The 18794-nt window shown below is 40.7% G+C and overlaps 1 protein-coding gene across 1 annotated transcript in view; it reads left to right on the plus strand.

The window, feature by feature from the left end:
* The window catches only part of cfap20dc (CFAP20 domain containing), a 58815-nt gene that overhangs the window by 11247 nt on the left and 28774 nt on the right, over positions 1 to 18794 (plus strand). The window contains 7 exon segments of the mRNA XM_023992617.2: positions 826 to 937; positions 3806 to 3959; positions 4654 to 4800; positions 9962 to 10155; positions 11017 to 11143; positions 13996 to 14112; positions 14265 to 14342. Of these exon segments, the coding sequence (XP_023848385.2) occupies positions 826 to 937; positions 3806 to 3959; positions 4654 to 4800; positions 9962 to 10155; positions 11017 to 11143; positions 13996 to 14112; positions 14265 to 14342 (929 nt within the window).

Below are 18794 nucleotides of genomic sequence, written 5' to 3' on the forward strand. Positions count from 1 at the left end.
CTTCAGACTGGGGCGAAGGTTCACCTTCCAACAGGACAACGACTCTAAGCACACAGCCAAGACAATACAGGAGTGGCTTCGGGACAAGTCTCTGAATGTCCTTGAGTGGCCCAGCCAGAGCCCGAACCCAATCGATCATCTCTGGAGAGACCTGAATATAGCTGTGCAGTGATGCTCCCCATCCAACCTGACAGAGCTTGAGACAATCTGCAGAGAAGAATGTGAGAAATTCCCCAAATACAGGTGTGCCAAGCTTGTAGTGTCATACCCAAGAAGACTCGAGGCTGTAATTGCTGCCGAAGGTGCTTCAACAAAGTACTGAGTAAAGGGTCTGAAAATGTATGTAAAAGTGATATTTCAAGGTGTATGAATATATTCAGAATTCACTGTAAGTGCTTTGTTCAAGGGCATATTGACATATTCTTCACGTAGTCAGCTTGGAGATTCCATCCAGTGACCTTTCGGTTACTTGCCCAACTCTCTCAAGGCTACACTCTTAGAAAAAAAGAGTTCCAAAAGGATTCTTCAGCTGTTCCCATAGGAAACCCGTTTTTGGTTCCAGGTAAAAAACACAAAACACAATTTTGTTTCAGGTAGAAACCTTTTGGGTTCATGAAGCATGCTCTTAGGAGAGGGTTCTACATGGAACCCAAAAGTGTTCTTCTCGGAACCAAAAAGGGTTCTTCAAAGGGTTCTCCTATGGGGACAGCCCAAAGAACCCTTTTAGGTTCTAGATAGCACCTTTTTTCTAAGACTTGAAAGCTTTGTTGTAATATATAATTCCTGTTCACTATTAACTCATGAATTCCTTCACTTGTTTTTCAGGATAACTGATTTAGGTCATCTGAAAAGGAGGCTGTACCTATCCACGGTTCATAAAGAGTTCTCTGCTACACCCTTGCATGCAAGGATACCTTTAGGTCTGAAACGCAACGTTGTGAGTATTGCCCTCGCCTCCACCGCTCCACCGCTACCATAAGTACAATATATCGAGGTTGCTTGTGACTTAAGAAAGTTCTGCCAATTTCTACCAGTTCGAAAGATACTATCCCAGCTTACAATTCTAGGGAGAGAGAACACATTTTTGTAATGTTATCTGTAATGTTCTCCTGATGTTTGAGTGTCCAGATTTCCATTAGTTGTAGGAACATTCTWTCTATGTCAGCAAAAACCTTATGAGAGCCTATTTAGCATGTTTTGGTGTTAGAGTTAGGACAATTCCTTAATGTCAAACATAACTTACCCAGAACGTGATTACCATGTTCTCAGAATATTCAATATTAGCGTTCAKGACACGTTTCATGGGACGTTGCAAGAACATTTGCGTGTCCTGTTTTCTGAGGGTTCTGAGAATATTCTATCAATGTCACACCAAACATACACAGAGCATGGTTGCCATGTTCTTAGAATATAAGATATTTATGTTTTAGACACATTTCATGGGAGGTTGCAAGAACATTAACGTTTTCAGTTTTCTGAGGGTTAGGAGAATATTCCATCAACATCACACGAAACATACACAGAACATGTTCTCCAAATATAAGATATTAATGTTATAGACACGTTTCATTGTAACATTGCAAGAGCATTCCTGTGTTCAAAGACATTTAAAACATAGGACATTCTGTTATGGTCCCCTGGAGGTTTTTGTTTAGTTCCCGGGTTGTTCCGGGTGACTTCCCCAAATACGTTTTTCAGGATGTCGCCTGATGGTCCCAAAGAAACGTTCTTCCCCCGCAAAAACTTTTCTGATGGTCCCCCGGTTGAAAAAAATTATGGGAGTATATATTGTACCAGGTATATATTGTACCAGTCAAAAGTTTGGACACCTACTCATTCAAGGGTATTTCTTTATTTTACTATTTTCTACATTCTAGAATAATAGTGAAGACATCAAAACTATGAAATAACACATATGGAATCACGTAGTAACCAAAAAACAATCGAAATATATTTTATATTCTTCAAAGTAGCCACCCTTTGCCTTCATGACAGCTTTGCACACTCTTGGCCTTCTCTCAACCAGCTTCACCTGGAATGCTTTTTCAACAGTATGCTGACCACTTCAAATGCTGAGCACTTGTTGGCTGCTTTTCATTCAKTCTGCAGTCCAACTCATCCCAACTCATCCCAAACCATCTCAATTGGGTTTAGTGATTGTGGAGGCCAGGTCATCTGATGCAGCACTCCATCACTCTCCTTCTTGGTCAAATAGCCCTTACACAGCCGGAGGTGTGTTGGGTCATTGTCCTGTTGTAAAACAAATGATAGTCCCACTAAGTGCAGACCAGATGTAATGGCGTATCGCTGCAGAATGCTGTGGTAGCCATGCTGGTTAAGTGTGCTTTGAATTCTAAATAAATCACTGATAGTGTCACCAGCAAAGCACCCCACACCATTACACCTCCTCCTCCATGCTTCACGGTGGGAACCACACATGCAGAAATCATCCGTTCACCTACTCTGCGTCTCACAAAGATACAGCGGTTGGAACCAAAAATCTCAAATTTTGACTCATCAGACCAAAGGATAGATTTGGTGTCCTTTAGTAGTGGTTTCTTTGCAGCAATTCAACCACGAAGGACTGATTCACACAGTCTCCTCTTGATGTTGAGATGTGTCTGTTACTTGAACTCTGTGAAGCATTTATTTGGGCTGCAATTTCTGAGGCTGGAAACTCTAATGAACTTATCCTCTGCAGCAGAGGTAACATCAAAGCGCTTGGTTTTTGCAACTGCACTTGAAGAAACATTCAAAGTTCCGGATTGAATGACCTTCATGTCTTAAAGTAATGATGGACTGTCGTTTCTCTTTATGTTCTCAGCTGTTCTATCTTCTGTATACCACACCTACCATGTCACAACACAACTGATTGGCTCAAACAAGGAAAGAAATTCCACATATTAACTTCTAACAAGGCACACCTGTTAATTTAAATCCATTCCAGGTGACTGCCTCATGAAGCTGGTTGAAAGAATTCCAAGAGTGTGCAAAGCTGTCATCAAGGCAAAGGGTGGCTACTTTGAAGAATCTCAAATGTAAAAAGAAATTGTATTTGTTTAACACTTTTTTGGTTCCTACATGATTCCAAATGTGTTATTTCATAGTTTTGATTTCTTCACTATTATTCTACAATGTAGAAAATAGTAAAAAACAAAGCAAAACCCAGGAATGAGTAGGTTTGTCCAAACTTTTGATTGGCACTGTATGTAGACTGTTTAGTGACAAATATAAACCGTTAAATACATGTAAAAAATATCTAAATAAATGTTCTGAKGTGTCTATCCTTAGAGATAAGATCAGAATCTTTCCTATATCTCTAAGGATAGACACTTCAGAACAAACTTCCTTTAGATTTTTAGGGGGGGACTATCTGTTGTTTCTTATTGTATCTGTCTCTTTCTTATTCAATGCGTTTGTATGGGCTAATAGCAGTAAGGCCAAATAAATAAAACAATTCCAATTCATTTTTGATACTTCAAGGGGTCTTAAAAATTCAAAATCAAATAGAAAAAAGGATCTTTGGTATGACCTTTTTATTCCATATAGTTTAGTAGAACAATCACATTAAGGTACTTAATTGTTATCCACAAATGATTTGATATTGAGATGAAAACGTCTGCATTGGACCTGTAAAGGAATGTTCTCTAAAGTTATGGGAGCATTTGTTGTTSGCTGGGATATTGCTTCAACAAACTTTTTAACAAAAAAACAGGGACAAGGAGGACAGCTGTCAACTGTTTAAATTGCTTTAGATAGTCTGAACAAAACAATTTCCTTCTCTTCCCTCTTTTCTCATCTCTAGTGGTGCAACATGTGCATCGACCTTGTGTCATTCACCAGTGAGCTGTTTAAAGGTGCAGGGTTCTTATCCCTGGATGGAATCACTGTCTCTGCCAGCTGTAAGTTACGGAGAATCTTCACCATGAAGACTGAGCCTGCAGGGGCTTCTGATGGAGGTAAGACATTCAGTCAGTCAGTCAGTCAGTCAGTCAATCAGTCACACCAAAACACTCTAAACGCTCCATCATGGCAAGACATGTCTTCTTCATTTTTGTCCATTCCATGGATATTAAACTGTACATTTTTATTCTGATGAACATTTTTGAAAATGGCCTACCATTGGCCTACCATGGTAGGTTGCTTGGCCTACCATGGTAGGTTGCTTAAACAGTCATGGTAAGCCAATGTGTATCATGTGAATAGCCTCTTCCTACATGGTGAATCAATGACACACCCCAGGGCGAGTCCAACTTCACACCTCCATCCCTCACAGAGCATGTTGAGAACTGTTGATGAGAACTGATATGGCACAGCAACACCTTGAGCAGCAGATTACTGGTGTGTGTGTGTGTGTGTGTGTGTGTGTGTGTGTGTGTGTGTGTGTGTGGTGTGTGTGTGTGGTGTGGTGTGTGTGTGTGTGTGTGTGGGGTGTTGTGGTGTGTGTGTGTGTGTACCCATTACACTGCCTGCTAATTCATCTGGAAAATGGATAGGCCTGGAATTATTTATTTTTTAATGAATTATAATGCAAAAGCTTATTTTCTTTTCCTTGAGAAAGCCAATACCTCCATGATTATGTTTTCAGCTAGATCACTTTTGGTTTATTTCATTCTCTTGTTTCATGCTTAGTTTTTTGTTTTCCCTCTGTAGACCTATATATTGGTGGAAATGGTCCCATGGACTCGATCCCTCGGAGCTGCCAGTTACCCCCTGACGTCCACCAGGTGATCCAGGTAATGAACATGGAGCGGCTGAGACTGGCAGACCTGAAGACTTGCCCTCTCAACTCTGAGTCTGGTGGGTGAGACAACAAATCTATGAAGTAAATAGATAAAGAACCTACATCCCTTCTGTGAGGTGTTGAATACAAGTAAAAAAGAAAGTTGCACACTCAAAATCATGTGTGGGTGTGACTTTCTTCATTTGAGAGAACAAATGTAACRACATTGCAATCTGTGTTTATTTCTAATCCCCCTCTTTGGTTGGAACAAGCACGTTATGGTTGGGATAGAGCTTGAGTTCTTGTTCATCTGTTCTCAAGTGTCAATAGCTGACCAAGTGATTGTCCAATAAWAGTAACAATAACCCAGTAATACAAAACAATCAAATCAAGTCCAGTATATATTTTCATCAAACAGTTCTAGGCTACGTCCATTTTGTTCCGTCTTTGACCAAGAAACAAATAATAATTCAGTTCAATTAATTTCCATATAAGCCAGAGTTTTCCATTTGTTTCAAACAGACACCAGTAATTCTCTGAAATTGGTTTGCCCTTTCTGGCTCCTACTGTTTTTGTTCCCCTGATTGGATATGCTTCATGACTGGCTAAACTCAGCCTCAGACCCCCACATCTAACCAAAGTAAACATAGTCCCATAGTTGCAAACAGTTTTCCATTTATTAAAAGCAGCGTATTACAAATCTTTATCTTTGAAATGTAAAATGTGTTTTGTTTTTCAATATGTCCATAACATGTTTAAACACAAATAAACAGTRGAATATAGATTGTGCTTTTCCAGACACTTTTGTTGCATGTAATCATGTGCAGATAGTTTCCTTGTCTCTCATGGCTTACATAATAATCTGTCAGTTCATCTCCTGTTGATTCCTGAGCTGCTATCACAGATGGTACGTAAAGTCTAATAGAGTTTCTGAGGGATTAAATACATGAAGACAGGGCCTTAAAGGCATACCCAGGAAGACAGCATCATCAGAGTACAGCAATGCCCATTGAGATTATGTGGCTTTACGTAACCATTCCTTCATAACTTTGAAAGGCGGTCAAAGTTCCATTCTTGTTGTTTTGTGTACATTCTTTTGTTGTTTTATGGTTGAAAGCAATGAAAAACCAGAACAGGCAGTAAGTAGTACTTTAAAGGACTTGCCTTTATTCTCACCTAAAAGCTTCCACTCTGCTGCAGGCGGCACAGTGTGATTGTTGCACTCTAAAACCCAGGTGGCCTTTGGAATTTGGCTCGCACATCACCCCGCACCTGTACACCCAGAGAGAGAGAACAGCAATTATATGTGTTTATGAGGGAGAAAGACATGCGCCAGTGATTCAGCAGCCCCACTCTGCTCCCCTACAGACAGACAGTACCTCTGTGGCCTTTTTATCAGCGCATATTTATTTGTTCTGACAGCTGTCTCCAGCATGTTGAGTCACTTGGCCGTGCCATTAGAAATGAACAGTAATCACATGCACACACACACACTTGGACGCATGCATGCATACACACACACACACACACACACACACACACACACACACACACCAAGAGAGAGACACACACACACACATTCACACACATGCAATGCACACACTCGCTCACGCACACACCGTTCGTTTTCTTGTAAATTAGTTCTCATAATTGGTTGGTCTAGTTATTAGCATAACATGCCTAATAATGATTAAAAGGGATTGCTATTAAAGTAGACATCCAATCTAATTGTGTAAAAAAGACTGTTGCTAATTACTGTTTCTTGAGTTTAGTACATTCGTCAGCCAAACAGCAAATTAAAAGATGAAACATCTATAGAGATTTTTTGTTGTTGTTGAGAGAGAACAGTTGAACCAATTGCATGCTGGGTTTTGTCTTTTCAACAATGGTGTGACCTTGTCTTTAGGTTCATCCAATTATCACTAGGCACTTTGCTATGGAAAAGTGTAGGCGGGTTGTTCCCTTTTGGGCAGTGTGGTGAAGAAAACCTTTATTTCCCCTAATTTTAACATTCTGTCATGATGAGCACATGTTCAACTTTTTTTWAAACTATCTCAAGAGGTTATTATTATTATTATTTATTTGTTATATGGTAAGTGCCTATTAAGTGCCAAAGAAAGTAACGGTGTTGAACGCAACAGAGTTGACGATTTCATCTTAAATCAGCCATAAATCCCCATGTGACAGGGGGAATGGAAGCTCGTTGTGTGCAACAATTAGGGGCAATTGGATGCAAGCTTCACAACAACAAAAAATATAGTGAAAAAATTATTGCCTGTGTATTTATGGGAAACAGGCTTGACGTGTAATGCTCAACCCACTCAGTTTTGCACCACAAAACCAGAAAATTGCAAAAAAAGTAGAACCAGCTCACCTGCTTTGACATTTTTTTACATTACAGTCATTTCGCAGACRCTTTTATCAAGATCGACCTACAGTAGTGAGTGCATACATTTTCATACTGGTTCCCTGTGGGAATCGAACCCTCAATGCTGGTGTTGCAAGTGCCATGCTCTACCAAGTGAGCCACACAGGACTGATGTTTAATGTTTCTTTTGAAAAATAATATTTAAATAGGAGTAGTTTCACCATTATTAAAATGAGTTGTTTTTTTAACCTTAAAATAAATCAATAATCACATTAAATAAATGATCATCTTTAGAAACTACTGTATGAAAGCAACAAACTAACAAGGGGTTTACAAAAATCTGATTTATTGAATTTTCCATATGGTCTATATTAAAGAGCACTTCATTTAATATAACAGGCACCATTTCTACTTAAAATATCAACAGAACGCAAAAGGGACTCTTTTGTGATAGATTTTGTGGAACGACCCAGGCCTGTAAGTTGTGGTGTTTCAAACCAATCAGACTCAAGCTTCTGCATTTATATAAAGGAAGCTATGGTGCTTATTTCCCACTCCCAATATTCCTCCGATTAGTTATACCACAGTTTCTATAACATAGCTACAGTTGAAGTCAGACGTTTACATGCACCTTAGCCAAATACATTTAAACTCACAATTCCTATTAAAAATTCCCTGTCTTATTTCTGTTAGGATCACCACTTTATTTTAAGAATGTGAAATGTCCGAATAATAGTAGAGAATTATTTATTTCAGCTTTTATTTCTTTCATCACATTCCCAGTGGGTCAGAAGTTTACATACACTCAATTAGTATTTAGTAGCATTGCCTTTAAATAGTTTAACTTGGGTCAAACATTTTGGGTAGCCTTCTCCAAGCTTCCAACAATAAGTTGGGTGAATTTTGGCCCATTCCTCCTGACAGAGCTGGTGTAACTGAGTCAGGTTTGCAGGCTTGCTCGCACACGCTTTTTCAGTTCTGCCCACAAATTTTCCATAGGATTGAGGTCGGGGCTTTGTGATGGCCACTCCAATACCTTGACTTTGTTGTCCTTAAGCCATTTTGCCACAACTTTGGAAGTATGCTTGGGGTCATTGTCCATTTGGAAGACCCATTTGCAACCAAGCTTTAACTTCCTGACTGATGTCTTGAGATGTTGCTTTAATGTATCCACATAATTTTCCTGCCTCATGATGCCATCTATTTTGTGAAGTGCACCAGCCCCTCCTGTAGCAAAGCACCCCCACAACATGATGCTGCCACCCCATGCTTCACGGTTGGGATGGTGTTCTTCGGCTTGCAAGCATCCCCCTTTTTCTTTCAAACATAACGATGGTCATTATGGCCAAACAGTTCTATTTTTGTTTCATCAGACCAGAGGACATTTCTCCAAAAAGTACAATCTTTGTCCCCATGTGCAGTTGCAAACCGTAGTCTGGCTTTTTTATGGCGGTTTTGGAGCAGTGGCTTCTTCCTTGCTGAGTGGCCTTTCAGGTTATGTCGATATAGGACTCGTTTTACTGTGGATATAGATAATTGTGTACCTGTTTCATCCAGCATCTTCACAAGGTCCTTTGCTGTTGTTCTGGGATTGATTTGCACTTTTCGCACCAAAGTACGTTCATCTCTAGGAGACAGAATACGTCTCCTTCCTGAGCGGTATTTACATTTACATTTAAGTCATTTAGCAGACGCTCTTATCCAGAGCGACTTACAAATTGGTGCATTCACCTTATGATATCCAGTGGAACAACCACTTTACAATAGTGCATCTAACTCTTTTAAGGGGGGGGGTTAGAAGGATTACTTTATCCTATCCTAGGTATTCCTTAAAGAGGTATGTATGACGTCGGTATGACGTCTGCATGGTCCCATGGTGTTTATACTTGTATACTATTGTTTGTACAGATGAACGTGGTACCTTCAGCCGTTTGGAAATTGTTCCCAGGGATGAACCAGACTTGTGGAGGTCTACAGTTTTTTGGGCTGATTTCTTTTGATTTTCCTATGATGTCAAACAAAGAGTCACTGAGTTTGAATCTAGACCTTGAAATACATTCACAGGTACGCCTCCAATTGACTCAAATTATGTCAATTAGCCTATCACAAGCTTCTAAAGCCATGACATCATGTTCTGGAATTTTCCAAGCTGTTTAAAGGCACAGTCAACTAAGTGTATGTAAACTTCTGACCCACTGGAATTGTGATACAGTGAATTATAAGTGAAATAATCTGTCTATAAACAGTTGTTGGAAAAATGACTTGTGTCATGCACAAAGTAGATGTCCTAACCGACTTMCCAAAACTAGTTTGTTAACAATAAATTTGTGGAGTGGTTGAAAACGAGTTTTAATGWCTCCAACCTAAGTGTATGTAAACTTCCGACTTCAACTGTATGTCCGTTTTTTATCAATTTTGGTTGAAAGGGGTGTAATTTATGTTTGTAAATTAATTATGTGCAGAGGGGTGCTAGTATGCCACTGTAATATCAAGCTCAAATCCATATGTTAAATCAGCTGGAATCCATTTGCAATGTCAGGATATCACTGTCTTTTACATAGGCGGTGTTTGTCTCTATTCTTAGCCTTGAGTAATATTAATGAAACACAAATAAGTGCAAAGTGGTGACTGTGTGAGAAACAGTTTAAAAGTAATAGGCTGCTGATATGCTACATTAAGCCTATGTGTAATGTGTTTGAGCTGGTTACGAGAAAATTACACAAAACAGCCAAACATTGCTGTTGATCCCTATCACAGTCACGATCACTATCTATTTTCCCAGTATTACATTGAAAGAGATGATCCTATGCGTTGTAAACATTGATAACAAATGAGTATCCAAATGATCTGTTTATTTTTGTACCTTCCAGATCAGTCAGGCAGTGTCAGGGTAGCCAGTGTTGCTCGAGGCCCCAAGATCCAGCCGGACGCCTCCCACATCGCATTTGGATCGAGGGTTTTAGGACCCCCTCCACTGACCGGAAGGAAGAACGGTGGACTCTCAGAGGGACAGGGACAGGACGGGAGGACACAGGACGGGAGGACACACCGAAGCATGAATATGGTAATACTCCCCTGAGAAGGGAGCTTGCTGTCCAAACATGGGTTGATTTCATATATAAATATATTGCATGGGAGCGCTAGAGTCTCTCTTTTGAATACCCACATGAACACATTTATCATACGATGTGACTATTGCATTTACCAATAGTGTGAAAAGAAGTTTTAGGAGGAGCTGTTATTATTTTATTGTAGCGCTGGCCCACTCTCCAAGCATAGATATCACATCCACTTTTTGAAGAGCAAACTTTACTCAACTAAAATAGACCTTTGTGAATAGTATTTTAGGTATTCCTGCTTTTGTTTCTCTTTTTCTCCAATAGTTTCATGATGATAAGAATCAACGGATGTTGTCTTGAGGCACCGGGAGTTATTTGGGTCTTTGACGCATTCTGAACTATTTCTGTATTGTTATCCACCTGTAATATCTCCCATCATTGGAAAGCCAGTGCTGTGTCTTCTAGAGATCCGCTCTGTGATCCTCTTTTGTTTGTTTTTGCTTTGCTGTTTCAGTCTTTAGTGCTCTGATTTTATTTATGTTTTATAATATGTTTTTAGACCTCTCTCTCTCTCAATTCAATTCAAAGGGCTTCATTGGCATGGGCCACATATGTTTACATTGTAAATAGTAAGCATTACACTCACAAAAGTTGGAAAAGGAATAGAGACATTTATGGCTATGTACAGTGTTGTAACGATGTGCAAATAGTTCAAGTACAAAAGGGAAAATAAATCAACATAATGTTGCCCTTTTCTTGTGGCAACAGGTTGCCAATCTTGTTCTCTCTCGCTCTCACTCACTCTCTCTCTCTGTCTCTGTCTCCCTCGCTCTCTRCCTCTCTCTCCTTCTTTCTCTCTGTCACAGGGGTCTGTCTCTGGTGCAAAAACAAATAGAACAGCTGCTTCAGAGAGACATCAGGATCATGGAGACTGGAGCGAGAAACAACCTGGTCCCAGTAGCCAGAAGAATGACTCTGTTTATGAGCTGGCAGGTAAGGACAAGTCTGTTCCACACAACGTCAAGTAAAAATGCCAGACATTTACATTCAACTGAAATGCTCAAATCAACCTACAACATTGTTTTACATGTCGATGTTAGGTAACCTTGTTGAATGTTAGGACAATACTTTTAGAACATAATATTTGAAATTGTTCAAGCTTAGAGGGATGTGGCCGCAGCCATATTGAAACAGCGTAATAGGAATGGTAGAGCGTCCGCGCGCCTACTTTACTCATGGCCTTTGGTGTCCGTTCAGCGAGCAAGGTCTAGCTGTGTTAAACATTACAGTAGTTTTGACATGTGCATCGGATCATACTGTGTTTGCAAGCTAGCTAACAGCAAACAAGGTTAGTAAGCAAGCCAACTGCATGGTAATAAAGTCACTTTTGCAGATTGTGTACACTATGCATGAAACGGTATTCAATCTGGTTTGCAGTGAGGGACTTCACTGCAAACCCAGTAGAGGCTAGCAAGCTAGCTGGGCTAGAAACAGCTGGCTAGAAAAAGGAGTATTGACGCTAGCTAGGTGTCTGATCTGAAAGATTTAGCAACAGACATGTCGGGTTGTTAACAGTGTCCACTCGTATTAAATCAATTGCAGCTAGTTGTAAGATTTATGAGACCAAATTATGTTAACAATGTCCATAGTGAAATCCATAATCCATAGTAAAATCCTGCTCTGTAGCAAGCTGTTCCGATAACGACACTAGCATGCAAAATATCCATCAAGGATAGCTGAGCATGCCGTGGTTTTGGACTAGCTGGCTATGATAGCCCATAATGCACAGTATAATGTTTTGGTCAATTTATCATGCCATATCACCTAGTTTAGGGATCATCTAGAGTCAGCCGCGGGCCGATTTCTTTCTTAAGCATATGGTCAGGGGGCCGGAACATAATTACAAATCATTTGTAAACTGCAGATTGACCGCAAGAAGCACAAACGGATATAATATATAACTAAAACAGAATCATTTCAAACCTTGCTTACATTTCTATACGATCGCATACTGTATATCTCTTTATTATGTGTGGGAATACATTGGAACAGATTTCCAAAATTAAAATCACTCTAAGCTGATTTGCAGGTGTTTTTACAGTCTTTTATGTCCAATAAGAAAATATATATATTTTTAAATAAAAAAATGTTTTCTTAAATTTTTGCTAAGAAAACAAAAATAAATAAAATCARCCGCGGGCCAAATTCGTCCAGTGGGCCGCGAGTTGGGGAACCCTGACCTAGCTAGTCTATAACAGGAGAGCCTTCTAAAAAGACAATTATTTTCATTTTTTTTTTATTGTTGTCAAAATGAAAACATTGTCAATGAGGCTACTAACATGCATTGTAATCTGGGCTGCCTGTCAGATGAACCAATCAAGTGATGTTGTTGATGACACATTATCAACATGGCAACACACAATCATTTTTTWWATTTAACCTTTATTTAACTAGTCAGTTAAGAACTAATTATTTTTTACAATGAGAGCCTACACCGGCCAAATTGTTTGCCCTTCTATGGGACTCCCAATCACGGCCGGCTGTGATACAGCCTGGATTCAAACCAAGGTGTCTGTGGTGACGCCTCTAGCACTGAGATGCAGTGCCTTAGACCGCTGCGCCACTCGGGACCCCGAGTAGTCAAATGATTTTCAATCATTTTAACATAAATATTAGTTTTTCAGCAGTTTTAAGGGTAGGAACATGCATCTTTATCACATTTGGTTATCGAAATCACCTTAACTTACTAAAATGTTTCAGTTCATCTTTAATACTTTCGTTGTTAAGCAGACACTCTTAACCAGAGCGATTTACAGTGCAATCATCTTAAAGTAGCGAGGTGAGACAACCATATATCACAGGCATAGTAAACATGAGGGTGCTGTGGGATTAATCAAGATATTTTTTTGATACGGTAGGTTTTCAGACGTTTTCAGACGATAGGGCTTCCAGATGTCTGTCAGTGTGGATCCCACACTGTAGTGTCGACCGTTTTCATTAGCATCAGCAAATCTCAAATCGTTGTAAGAGAAATTCAAGCATGAACTGAGAGTTTTTTATAGGCCATTAATAATTTGCATGTCACACTACTACAGAAACCATACATTCATTCCGCAGTGTGCTTCCCACACTGACCAATAGTCACAGACATGACTTGGAAATTGTGATTTGGCCAAATCTGAAAAACAACTTCCTCCTTAGTTTTGCCTAGCTTGCTTTATTCAGCCCAGTTTGTCGAATTACTGCTCCCGTAAGAGAAGTTAAATCAGTGGGTATATTTAATGTACTTTCAACAGCTGTCCTTTTCCACCAAGCTAACTAACCGTAAACACTGGTTCATTAGTACAATGGTATGACAGAATCATTGACTCCCCAACGTTCATCATAGTTATGGTTTCCCTTCTCAATCTGAGTGCGTAATTGAAATATTACATAAGTATGTCTGGTTAGCATGCTCCTTTATGTGATAGTAATTCAGCCGCACACTGACTCTATACACTCACTGACCTAAATTCAACTATATTAGACTTGGTAATGCAATACGTTTGAAGTGTGATGGAGTGTATAAGAAGATCATTAAAATATCTAGCTTTAGTTGTGCATAGCTAGCTTTATTTAGTCTGCTGCACTCGCTATTGATGGATTGGACAGAGCTTGTTTTCTGAAATACCTTTTATTGAGAATGAAAGATGGTTTTACTGTGGCATACTATTCAGTACTCCGTAAGCTGTTCCACTAGCCATGAACAAACTGTTATCTGCTCAGGTTCTAAAGTTGCATTATGTGTTTGTCAGGCTATTATTGTGACGCGTGTTTTGAATGTAACCTCGTTGTGCAACGTACAGGGAAGCCAGGGAGCCTGCAGCCGCGACCACCTAAAGACAGAGCGTCATCAGACAAGGCGGGGTCCAGGAAGCTACGGGTCCACAGTGCAGGGAAGGAGAAACTGGCGCCTGGCTCAGGTGAGCTGTGTATGTATTATGAAAGCTTTAGAGAGCCTGTCTGTGTGAACTGGATTGTGTGTCTAAGTGTGAAGTGTGTGAAGTGTGGTGGTCTTAGGGTAGATGTTGTAAAACCCTCTAACCCTCTTTTCTGTTGTAAATTGGACCCATAGACGCTGAACTTAGCCACCATGGAGACAGGAACCAACAACGTTTGACCCCCAGTGAGATGAGTGGAGACCAAACAGCAGGTCAGACACTTCTCTAAACTGACACACATTTTAAAATGGACACAGCCGGGCTCCGGCTAGTGCTTCTGTTTCTGATTTGGGAGTGAAGTGAAGACACTTTAACCCCTTTATCCAGTTCCTACTCCAGAGCACAATCTGGAGCTACAGTATGTGGCAGATGGCTTATCTGGCATGACACTTCCAAGGATGGTTCTTACCAAGATTTACTTCCATCTACCTCAATTAATTGGCAAGTTGGGCCAACTTTAGCCATTAGTATATTTGCCTCAGTAGTTTCCAGCTACAGTAATAGTACCCAGCTTCTGAAGTCTCACCCATTTCTACACATTTTATGCAGGATTATTGCTAAGGCTATGAAATACTTTTTATTTTTTTTGTTAACCCCCCACCCCAGCCACACTAAATGCACACTTTTTTTGCTCTAAGCACATTTATGGGCTGTTCCCATCTCCAAAAGCCTGGAGCAGTCCCTGTGCAGGGCAGGAGGCAGCACTGCAGCCCTCCCCTCTTACTCTCAGTCTAAGCGCAGTACGTTCATTAATGGTAATGGCACATTAAATAAGAGTCAGAGGGGGAAGTCCCGTGGGTTTGGCTCAGGGTCTTCCACACAGCAGCACAATTAGAAAAGGTGATTATAGTGTTGAGACAAAAGTGCGCTGAATGTTCATAGACACTTCATACCGCTGAACTACTAGGCTGCATCCCAAATGACACACTATTTCCTGTATGGTAAGTAGCCTCGCGCGAGCCAGAATGGCTCATAGGAGCAGGAGTCAGTAGCCTGAGGCAGCTTGATGTACAAGTACACCCCTTGGACAGGACAGTAGTCTATCACAGGGGCTTACTCCCAAGCAAAGAAGCATCAAATCAAATTCAAWTTTRTTTTTAAGTATTTTTTTATTTCACCTTTATTTAACCAGGTAGGCCAGTTGAGAACAAGTTCTCATTTACAACTGCGACCTGGCCAAGATAAAGCAAAGCAGTGCGACAAATACAACAACACAGAGTTACACATAAACAAACGTACAGTCAATAACACAAGAGAAAAGAAAAATAGAAAAATCTATGTACAGTGTGTGCAAATGTAGAAGAGTAGGGAGGTAGGCAATAAATAAGCCCTAGAGGCGAAAATAATTACAATTTAGCATTAATACTGGAGTGATAGATGTGCAGAAGATGAATGTGCAAGTAGAAATACTGGGGTGCAAAAGAGCAGAAGGGTAAGTAATAATATGGTGATGAGGTAGTGGGGTGTGCTATTTACAGATTGGCTGTGTACAGGTACAGTGATCGGTAAGCTGCTCTGACAGTTGATGCTTAAAGTTAGAGAGGGAGATATAAGATATAAGATTTTTGCAATTCCTTCCAGTTATTGACAGCAGAGAACTGGAAGGAAAGGCAGCCAAAGGAAGTGTTGACTTTGGTGACCAGTGAGCTTAGATAAGGCGGGGCTTTACCTAGCAAAGACTTATAGATGACCTGGAGCCAGTGGGTTTGGCGACGGATATGTAGTGAGGGCCAGCCAACGAGAGCATACAGGTCGCAGTGGTGGGTAGTATATGGGGCTTTGGTGATAAAACGGATGGCACTGGGATAGACTACATCCAGTTTGCTGAATAGAGTGTTGGGGGCTATTTTGTAAATGACATCGCCGAAGTCAAGGATCGGTAGGATAGTCCGTTTTACGAGGGTATGTTTGGCAGCATGAGTGAAGGATGCTTTGTCGCGAAATAGGAAGCCGATTCTAGATTTCATTTTGTATTGGAGATGCTTAATGTGAGTTTGGAAGGAGAGTTTACAGTCTAACCAGACACCTAGGTATGTGTGGTTGTCCACATATTCTAGGTCATAAAAATGTTATGCGCCGAATACAACAGACCTTACCGTGAAATGCTTACTTACAAGCCCTTAACCAACAATGCAGTTCAAGGAAAATAGTTATATATTTACTAAATAAATTAGAGTATAAAATAAAAAGTAACACAATAAAATTACATAACAATAACGAGGCCATATACAGGGGGTATCGGTACAGAGTCAATGTGCGGGGGATACAGGTTAGTTGAGGTAATTTGAACCTGTAGGTAGGAGTAAAGTGACTATGCATAGATAATAAACAGACATGTAGCAACAGTGTAAAAAAGGGGAGGGGGGGGGGGCGCTCCGGTACCGCTTGCTGTGCGGAAACAGAGAGAATAGTCTAAGACTTGGGTGACTGGAGTCTATGACAATTTTGGGCCTTCCGCTGACACCGCCTAGTATATAAAATTGAAGTAGGAAGTTTACATACACTTGTGTTGGAGTCATTAAAACTTGTTTTTCAACCACTCCATAAATTTCTTGTTAACAAACTGTAGTTTTGGCAAGTCGGTTAGGACATCTACTTTGTGCATGACACAAGTAATCTTTCCAACAACTGTTTATAGACAGATTATTCCACTTATAATTCACTGTATCACAATTCCAGTGGGTCAGAAGTTTACATACACTAAGTTGACTGTGCCTTTAAACAGCTTGGAAAATTCCAGAAAATGATGTCATGGCTTTAGAAGCTTCTGATAGGCTAATTGACATTATTTGAGTCAATTGGAGGCATACATGTGGATGTATGCCTGAAGGTACCACGTCTGAAGGTACCACGTTCATCTGTACAAACAATAGTACGCAAGTATAAACACCATGGGACCACACAGCCGTCATACCGCTCAGGAAGGAGACACGTTCTGTCTCCTAGAGATGAACGTACTTTGGTGCTAAAAGTTCAAATCAATCCCAGAACAACAGCAAATGACCTTGTGAAGATGCTGGAGGAAACAGGTACAAAAGTATCTTTATCCACAGTAAAACAAGTCCTATATCGACATAACCTGAAAGGCCGCTCAGCAAGGAAGATGCCACTGCTCTAAAACCGCCATAAAAAAAGCCAGACTACGGTTTGCAACTGCACATAGGGACAAAGATCGTATTTTTTGGAGAAATGTCCTCTGGTCTGATGAAACAAAAATAGAACTGTTGGCCATAATGACCATTGTTATGTTTGGAGGAAAAAGGGGGACGCTTGCAAGCCGAAGAACACCATCCCAACCGTGAAGCACATGGGTGGCAGCATCATGTTGTGTGGGTGCTTTGCTGCAGGAGGGACTGGTGCACTTCTCAAAATAGATGGCATCATGAGGCAGGAAAATGATATTGAAGCAACATCTCAAGACATCAGTCAGGAAGTTAAAGCTTGGTCGCAAATGGGTCTTCCAAATGAACAATGACCCCAAGCATACTTCCAAAGTTGTGGCAAAATGGCTTAAGGACAACAAAGTCAAGGTATTGAAGTGGCCATCACAAAGCCCTGACCCCAATCCTATAGAAAATTTGGGGCAGAACTGAAAAAGCGTGTGTGAGCAAGGAGGCCTGCAAACCTGACTCAGTTACACCAGCTCTGCCAGGAGGAATGGGCCAAAATTCACCCAACTTATTGTGGGAAGCTTGTGGAAGGCTACCCGAAACGTTTGACCCAAGTTAAACTATTAAAAGCAATGCTACCAAATACGAATTGAGTATATGTAAACTTCTGACCCACTGGGAATGTGATGAAAGAAATAAAAGCTGAAATGAATCATTCTCTTTGCTATTATTCTGACATTTCACATTCTTAAAATAAAGTGGTGATCCTAACAGACCTAAGACAGAACATTTTTACTAGGACGAAATGTCAGGAATTGTGAAWAWTTTTGATTAAATGTATTTGGCTAAGGTATATGTAAACTTCCGACTTCAACTGTAGGTCCTGGATGGCAGGAAGCTTGGCACCAGTGATGTATTGTGCCGTACACCCTACCCTCTGTAGCGCCTTGCGGTCGGATGCCGAGCAGTTGCCATACCAGGCGGTGATGCATCCGGTCAGGATGCTCTCGATGGTGCACCTTTTTGAGGATCTGAGGACACATGCCAAGTATTTTCAGTCTCTTGAGGAATAGATGTTGTCGTGCCCTCTTCACGACAGTTTTGGTGTGTTTCAACCATGATAGGTTCTTAGTTATGTGGACACCAAGGAATTTGAAACTCTCGACCCGCTCCACTACAGCCATGTCGATGTAAATGGTGGCCTGTTCGGCCTTCCTTTTCTTGTAGTCCACGATCACCTTTGTCTTGCACACATTGAGGGAGAGGTTGTTGTCCTGGAGGTCTCTGACCTCCTCCCTATAGGCTGTCTCATCATTGTCAGTGCTTGGCTACAAAGTCGTGGGTGAACAGGGAGTACAGGAGGGGACTAGGAACGCACCCCTGAGGGGCCCCGTTGTTGAGGATCCACGTGGCAGATGTGTTGTTGCCTACCCTTACCACCTTGGGGCGGCCCGTCAGGAAGTCCAGGATCCAGTTGTACTGGGAGGTGTTTAGTCGCAGGGTCCATAGATTAGTGATGAGCTTCATGGGCACTATCGGGTACCATTTACAGTC

Source organism: Salvelinus sp. IW2-2015, linkage group LG1 (genome assembly GCF_002910315.2).
Source record: "Salvelinus sp. IW2-2015 linkage group LG1, ASM291031v2, whole genome shotgun sequence".
Lineage (NCBI taxonomy): Eukaryota > Metazoa > Chordata > Actinopteri > Salmoniformes > Salmonidae > Salvelinus > Salvelinus sp. IW2-2015.